Genomic DNA, 8,485 nt, shown 5'->3' with positions numbered 1-8,485 from the left:
TTCTTCGAATGAATTCATATTAGCAGTTATCGATAAGGTAAGCCAATCCAATTGGACAATGTGTACAGCTCAAGTTTTTGGTACTTGCTTATTATCATTAGTGTATGTTAAAAAACATCACATCTAAATAAATACTGCAGGTCAATCTGTTGACTTACTCATCGGTTAAATTTGTGATAAACAATATACGTAATAGTGAACCATTTGTTTATTTATAATGATTAATATTCAACAAACAATCGGTTGTTATTGCTGAAAAAAACTGTCAAACTTTATGATGGCTCTATTGGAAAGTCCGAAATACTTAAGAGCTTACAAGTGCCCACCTTATCTGGTACGCTGATAAGATTTTACCCTACTCGAAATATATAATTTTTGTATAAATGGTAAACAAAGAGTGGGAGTGTTTAGTACGCAAACGTAGTTAACCAAGTAAAGATGCCGCCGCCACCCCCGCACCACCAGCATAATCCGCCGCCCCCGCACCACCACCACAACCCACCGCCTCATGGACCACGCCCACCATTCCAGCAGGCGGTACCTCCCATTTATTACGAACCCACTCCACAGCCAGGAAATGGATCCGGATACCACCCACCGCCACCACATGGTCCATATCCGTATCCACCTGGTTCTGGATCCGGAGCGCCAGGATCTCTTATTCAACCTCGCTAGAAAATTAACCTGAAGTTGGACTTAAACATAATGATTATAACAATAAGTGCATTTTGTAAAACACCTTATATAAAATTAAACAAAAAAACTCTTTTAAAATTTTGTAATAAATTTAAAATCTTTATTTTCTGACGTGAAAGAAACTAATAGGGTGTTCTTTGTTATCCAAATAATTTTTTTTAACAGATATTGAGTGAATCTTTCAATATCTGGATTAAATTATCTGTGTATAGTGTATGTGTATAGTCACAATCTTTCTTCACTTACATCCAGAACACAAGATTTTTATTTACTCTATTTACCTCTAATTTGAAATGTGTTTGGGAAATCATTAAGTGTGTGTTCAAAGTGATATCCACGATGAGCTGAAAGTAAGTTGGCCCCTAGCAGTTATTGAATTGCAGTAGAATACTAAATGTGTGACTTAAGGCTTTTTATTTATGTAAAACAATATCATTTTTAAAGCATTTCCGATTTATATTTCTACAGCGAGAGTTCCTTTGTTGATGGGGAAGAACTCTTCAAAAAATCGTGGTTATATATATTTATTAGTCGACTTTAAAACAGAAGAGAATCGTTCAACTGGTAAATATCTTATCGCTCACATTTAACATTAAACATGAGTAAGAATCTATTAAGCTAATATCACCAAATGTTTTTTTGGGGAATAACACAACTTGTTTATATTTTATGATATTTTTATTTGATTTTTTTTACACTTTTAACTGAGCATAAACATTTTGTTCATAAGGTAGATTTTCTTCATATCTAATCAGACACTTCACCTCTAGTAAGCTTAACTTTTCAGTATCAAGAACAATTTTTATAAGTCTCTTAATTTTCTAAATCATTTTTGTTAATTCCTTTAAGTCCTTAGCGTGGGTGCATTGGAGGTCCGGGCGGGTGGTGATGATGGTCATGGTGGGGTGGACCATGATGCGGGGGTCCATGGTGGGGTGGACCGTGGTGGGGTGGTCCATGGTGGGGTGGTCCATGGTGGGGTGGACCGTGGTGCGGAGGTCCGTGGTGTGGCGGTCCGTGGTGGTGATCGTGGTGCGGCGGTGGAGGAGGCATCTTTGCTTGATGAACTACAGTCGAGTACTGAAATTAACTACTTCGGGCTTACCTTTTATATGAAAAACAAGAAAGGAAAGCTAACTTCGGGCGGAGCCGAAGTTGATATACCCTTGCAGAATACTCTGTAAATTATATTCTCCAAATATATTCATATGATGCATTCTTAATACTCATAAAAAATCCCAACTTCCTAACTTTAAAAACACCAAAGTTATGGCATTTCCAATCATTCAGTTATGTATATGGCAGCTATAGAATATAGTCGGCCGATCCTTATGAAATTTAATATGTCGGATTGATTGGGCAAAAATAAAACCCATAGAAAATCCCAACTTCCTAACTTAACAAACACCAAAGTTATGGCATTTCCGATCAATCAGTTATATGGCAGCTATAAGATATAGTCGGCCGATCCTTATGAAATTTGGTAGGTCGGATTAATTGGCCAAATATAAAACCCATAGAAAATCCCAACTTTCCAACTTTACAAACACCAAAGTTATGGCATTTCCGATCAATCAGTTATATAGCAGCTATAGGATATAGTCGGCCGATCCTTATGAAATTTGGTATGTCGGATTGATTGGCCAAATATAATACCCATAGAGAGTCCCAACTTCCTAACTAAACAAACAGCAGAGTTATGGCATTTCCGATCAATCAGTTATATGGCAGCTATAGGATATAGTCGGCCGATCCCGGCCGTTCCGACTTATATACTGCGTGCAAAGGAAAGAAGGGTGTGTGCAAAGTTTCAATTCGATATCTTTAAAACTGAGAGACTAGTTCGCGTAGAAACAGACAGACGGACAGACAGACGGACAGACGGACATGGCTATATCAACTCAGGAGGTGATCCTGATCAAGAATATATATACTTTATAGGGTCGGAGATGTCTCCTTCACTGCGTTGCACACTTTTGACCAAAATTATAATACCCTCTGCAAGGGTATAAAAATATATTATTTCAAGTACACCTAACCAGATAAGGTGGGCATTTAGGAATTCCCAATAGACCGCCATAAAGATAACCGACCTTCCCACTCGCAGAAAAGTTGTCATTCTCCTGGGAATAACTCTTCCAATGAGTGAGTTATGAATTTTATTTTTGTGTTATATCAAATATTCTTGATTTCTCGCATCGTAAAAGTAAATGTTTCACTGGTCACCTTTTACTAAGAGAACTATCAATCAATCACTTGGCTCGGTGTTGATAAATTGCTTATCGCATTAGTGTACTGTCATGTATGCTTAACTGAGCATATCTTTGATTTATTCGCCTTTGTCACATTACCCAAAGTTTCATTTATTTAGCAAAAATGTTCTTTATTTTTTCTGAACTATTAGTAATAATACGTAAATATCTGTTGTAAACGTTATCTATTAGGGTGTTTAGACTACGATAATACTTTGCAATCTGAAAAGCTTATCTAATCGATAGGAAATACGCATTTGGTCATAGAAGTTTCCTAACATTACTCAGACTTTAGCCATGAGTTAATTAGCCATTACGTTAATTGTGGGGACTATGTTTGGAATTGTGATTTTCTTTATTTTCAGGGGAAGCACTAAAGAGTTCGTAAAAATACAAAATTTTTAACCTGCTTACATACTCATACTTAATATTTCTTTTGAACCCAAAATATTGCTCATCCGCCATGTTGGCTTTGTATGAGTACGACTTCTTTGCAAGTTTAAATCTTTAATATATGCTTTTGTTCCGATATTCCGAACTCTTTTGTATCCGCAATCACTCAGGCGTTTAATAATTGACTGCATCTGCGGTTGAACCCCGATCGACTCGTCGGTGGGTAATAAAATAGACTGAGGGAAAAAATCAAGAAGCAAGCAGCAAATAAAATTTATAACAAATCTAACACACATACATCATTTTGATATGGTCACGGACACGTTCCGTCCGTCTATTTGCTTAAGGATGGATGCCTCATCGGGTGGATGTGGACCAGGTCCGGGGGATCCGGATCCGGATTCGGAGCTGAAGGCAACTTCAGCCGGGACAGACACATTAATTTTGCTGCTCGCTTTCCCAACCGCATGCAATTTTTCTTGGCTCGCCCTCCTCTCGGCTATCGCCTTTCAATGGCAGGAAGCGAGCCCCGGGGAGAAAGTGGTGCTGGGAACGGGGTTCAAGGATCCCGGGACGGGGATAGCCCACATCCTTCAGCCAGTCAGTTAGTCAGTCAGCCAGATAAGTGCGGTTTATGTGCAGCACGTAGACCGACTCAATACACTCGATAAATTGCGGCAGCGTTTGGCTGCTTAGAAACGGGCAACTTGACCGCATCCAAAAGGGGCAGTGGGAAATGGTACGAAGGTTTAACAGATGCAGTAGGATTATTAGTTCTTTTTTTTACCGGTTCACTAATTTAAGAATGAAAACTAAAATTTTGGAAAAACCGTAGAGTAGCAAATGGTAATTACAGGTTTTCTAAAACAATTAAAAAGTTGATTAGTTATATCATATTATGAATTTATGAAAAAACAAGAGGTTTCTTCTAACTCAGTATTTAAAATAAATTCACAAAATAAAATAAATTGTTAAGAAATCAACAAGATAGCGTTCTTTATTGTCTGATTGGCCTTGTTTTATTTAAGCTCAATTTTACCAATATAAAAATGAGCAAAACGGTTAAAATTAAACATTTTGTTTGTTCATTTATAAGCAAGTAAAACTGCTAGTACTTCAAACTCAACTGTTTGTAATAGAAATGGGGGAGTACTCGAGGTACCGAATTGATGTTGTGCAGTTTTTCTTTTAACGAAAACTACAAGTGCACTTTAACCCTCTGAGTCCAAACATGCCTGACTTTGACTCACCACCCCAAAGTTAACTCAATTTCCGTTCGCTGAGCAACACTTGATTAAATACTGTCCAAAGGCATTTGGAAGCCGAATTCCGATTGGAAATGCCAGCGAGCCTCTTCACAAACAAACCAAATTCCATTGCAAATTTACTCATATTAAAAGCTCATTAAAGATCAAATGCCCAAAGCCAAAACCCTTGGTTTGCTTATCCCGCCCACTTTTCCGCATCGTGGAAAAACTCATCATGGCAACAACATTCCATGGAACGAGGAAAAACGAAAAGCCCGGAACGGAAAATATGTTATTAATATAAATTAATAGAATCAAATTTTTTTCGCTTTTTCCTCCCATATTGCCCTGGAGTTTTCCCCGGGAAATGGAAACTACTTTCTCAGCGTAGCGCATTACGGAAAGATGTTTTCCCTTTCCGCTTTCGGGGTTCCACCGGATTTTCACGGGTGGGGTTGTTCTATGATGTATAGACATCGTCGTATCTGGGTTGGCATGAGAAATTGCCCGGTTTGGGTATTTGTGGGTGTGGTTTTTGCATTTGCCCTCGCTACTCGTGTATGCACGAATGTGGGTTAATAATGAGGCCATAGACAGCAGCAGACGAGCTTACATTTGAAAGACACTTGTCTTGGCTTCGCCATTACCTTTTATGCAAATTGTTATTTCTAGGTTTCCATATTATAGTTTAATGGGTTCATTTGTTAAAGGTTAATGGTGGCAAGTCTTAAAAAAGTCACAATTAGCTGAATTTCACAGTCCCAATTGAAGATTTGCTATCTTGCACGCCGTTTAATCAACTTAATGCACAGTTTGAACTTTCGATATGGAGCTGAAAAGTAGAAACAAACTCATCGAATGCGATTGCCTGGCAATCTATTGTCTTATTTAACCCACATTCAAAGCTCACTCGATGGCAAATCACACTCAGACGACTTCATTTCAAATGTTCCACAAGGGAGGCGGAGATATTCAATATGCACGGGGAAAAACATTCTGATTTTGTGATTAATACAAGTCTGAATAAAAAGAAGACTAGAAATAATGTTTGCTAATTTCCAGAATATTTTAAAAATGAGTGAGAATAAATCTCTGTTAATTAATGGGCTTAAATGTTGTATATTTAAAGAGAAAATTAAATGATGATCATTTTCTTTGTGGACTAACAACTTTCCGAGTATCGTTTCTTTCTGTGCTGTGCAAACCATTCCCATATGCAACAGTTGCCGATGTGTGTGCCACTTGCAACGTGCCATCTCGCAACCAATCCCTCAAGCCATTGTTAGCTTGTTGGTTCGATAAACTCCCTGCCAACAGCCAAACAAATCCCAATCCCAGCTGCACCTAGTCCTCGGCTTTTCCTTTTCCCCGCCAATCGAGTTCAGTTCCATGGCGAATGCCCGGCGGTGAGCAAGTAGGGAAATCTGGCATCTGGTAACTGGTATCTGGCTGAGTGCTCGGCATAAAACGGAAAACTTGTTGGGATGGATAAACTGCGGGGCAACAATGCGGCTGGCGAGAATCCCTTCAAGCGGCCAATGAATGCCCTGCAGAAGCAGTGGTATCGCGTTTTACTGGCCCGCAGAGTGGGATTCGGGCCACGTCCTGCGCCCGATGAAAAGGAGCTAACGTAGTAAGTCAGCCGCAGCGCTCTGTTCAAATCAAATTGTGTGAGAATTGCAATTTCCTGTTGATCTAATACGTTTCACCATTTCCCCAATGCCTCGGCGAAAAGCGCCGACATTTGTCGCAAGCGTTATGTGGCCTCGTTCCGGCGATACAATGAGCGTTTCCGCCGGGAAATGGCCAAGCACGAGGAGATGCAGCGATGCGCCATCGATGCCATGAGGGTTCACAGGTGAGTGGAGAAATCAGCTTTATCCTAGACTTAATTCACAGCTTAATTCATAAAAGTTGATAGCTAATATACCCATATGTTGAGGTGTATTATTATAACCAACCCTAAGATTTGCAAGCAAAAAAAAATAAAGTATTAAGCGAGGTTTTAAAAACTCATAGTCCAACTGTGTACAATTGTGTGAAAAAATTAGATAATAATTAAAATACAAAAGAAACTCATTTATAAAGAAAAAAATAATGAAAAATTATTATTGATTTATAATCTTTTTTAAAAGTGTGCTAATGTTGATCTGTAATTTGTATACCCTTGCAGAGGGTATTAAAATTTGCCGAAATTTGCTTATTTTCTTGTTTGGAATAAAATTAGTCAATAAACTGTCTCAAACTTTTTTATTCGTAATAGGCTATTAACAATGGATATTTTTTAAGTTGGAGTGATATGAAACCATATAAAATTATTGTAGTTTTTTTTTGTCTAAAGATTTGTGGTACTCCTTACAATGATTAAATTTTACAATGTGTCAAAAACTAGAGTCTCAGATGTTTCGAAATTTTTTTTATTTATTTCCAATTGCAATATTAATAATGGTATCGCGTATTTTGTTTATTTGAGAACTTAAGTAAAATATATACCTATTCATATTTTTTTCTGTCTAATTTCATTTAAATTAGAACCTTTGCCATAACCACACTTTGGCTACCTTTGCACTCCAAGCGGGAAATTAACTCCACGTTGGAGACCCTCGAACAGGTAAGAAACCTTAAAGATAAATCTCAGATTCCAGCGAGATAACAGGTATTTTCGAACAGGTCCTTACCGCCAAGGAAAGGCGACGCCTGCAAGAGATACTCAAGCAAGGACAGTCGTGGCACTCCCATCGCTAAGGAAAACATCCACTGAACCCAAGGACACTCTTCGGACTCAGATTCAGATTCCGACTCCGGCACTGACTCATCCTTAAACCCATCATCATCATCTGCCCCGGCTAAGTGAATTCCATTTAGCTTGGATTTCACTTTGCCAGGAAGGGCCTGATTTTTCTTCGCTCACTTAATTTTTCACTTTTCCTTCGTTTTGTTCTTGAAATTTCGCTGTCAGTGGCCAAAGCATTGTCGTAAATATTTAATACCAGTAAAAGTGCAAAGTTCACTTTGGCTAAAACCGAAACTGTGTTGGGACAAGATCATTTTTCAGGGAAGGGAATGCAAGGGCATTATCCAGAGGTTATTAGGAATTGCAGGCTCAAAGGGATTACTGCACTTTAGTTTCATTATTTTGCTGACTTTACTGCAGTGTAGAATAAATTCTGTAAATTGATACGAAATTATAAAAATCTTCAAAAAAAGATTGGGAGTTCTGTTATTTTTTTAAAGATTTTGGTATAGTTGCCCTCAGAAACTTATAATTTTAAACTTAAGAATAATCCTGAACCACATTAATCTAATGTTGTTTATATTCTATACTTATAAAATGCATTAAACTAGTTTTAAGTTATTGTTCCTTGCCATACCGTGTCCCATATTTTGAAGATATCCCTATTCAGATTTATTGTGTTTTCTTTGGCAATCGATTTAGCCTATTAAAAACTGCTGCCTAGGGCAAAGTTTTTCAATGTAAATATGTCACATGCCAAGAAGGGATTCCACCATAAAACACACTTGTTGGGGGAGGAATAAGGACCGGAAGAAAGGGGTGGATTTTCCCAAATCCCTGCAAAAGTGCAGAGACAAAAGCCGAAGTCAGCTTCAAGCTTAACCCACTCGCAGATCCCAGTGACATTTGCTGCCAGGACTGAGGCTCGATAGTAGGCCAAACAGCAAAAAGGGCTCAACCCAATATCCTTGCCAACAGCAAACGGCAAACAACAAACAACGGAAACAGAAGTTTTGGCCAGCAGAAAAACCGAAAGAAAACTCAACTCGTAGGCTCGAAGTGCCGCAGATGTTTCAGTTTGGCATATTGCCGACTTGACAGCAAAAACAGCAGAAAAAACGAGAACAAAACTATTGAACAAAGTGGCGCCTGTCGCACTTTAT

At 38.4% G+C, this 8,485-nt stretch overlaps 1 protein-coding gene across 1 annotated transcript; it reads left to right on the top strand.

Moving 5' to 3' along the window:
• The first annotated feature begins 5,994 nt into the window (after positions 1–5,994).
• LOC108038667 lies at positions 5,995–7,605 on the top strand. Its single transcript, XM_017115497.2, has 4 exons — positions 5,995–6,221; positions 6,324–6,446; positions 7,121–7,199; positions 7,259–7,605. The coding sequence occupies exons 1-4, from the start codon at positions 6,073–6,075 to the stop codon at positions 7,331–7,333; spliced, it is 426 nt and encodes a 141-aa protein (XP_016970986.1). The 5' UTR covers positions 5,995–6,072; the 3' UTR covers positions 7,334–7,605.
• The last annotated feature ends 880 nt before the right edge of the window (positions 7,606–8,485 follow it).

This window comes from Drosophila rhopaloa, unplaced genomic scaffold (genome assembly GCF_018152115.1).
Source record: "Drosophila rhopaloa isolate 14029-0021.01 unplaced genomic scaffold, ASM1815211v1 contig_2, whole genome shotgun sequence".
In the NCBI taxonomy this organism is placed as follows: Eukaryota; Metazoa; Arthropoda; class Insecta; order Diptera; family Drosophilidae; genus Drosophila; species Drosophila rhopaloa.
The sequence above is the reverse complement of the archived record's forward strand: the minus strand, read 5'-3'. Positions and strand labels throughout refer to the sequence as shown.

Excerpts from the sequence above, each read along its gene's own strand:
- LOC108038667 (XM_017115497.2), top strand. The coding sequence starts at position 6,073 with ATGGATAAACTGCGGGGCAACAATGCGGCTGGCGAGAATCCCTTCAAG. Across the intron at positions 6,447-7,120 it reads GATGCCATGAGGGTTCACAG|AACCTTTGCCATAACCACAC; the intron begins GTGAGTGGAGAA and ends CATTTAAATTAG. Across the intron at positions 7,200-7,258 it reads CGTTGGAGACCCTCGAACAG|GTCCTTACCGCCAAGGAAAG; the intron begins GTAAGAAACCTT and ends ATTTTCGAACAG.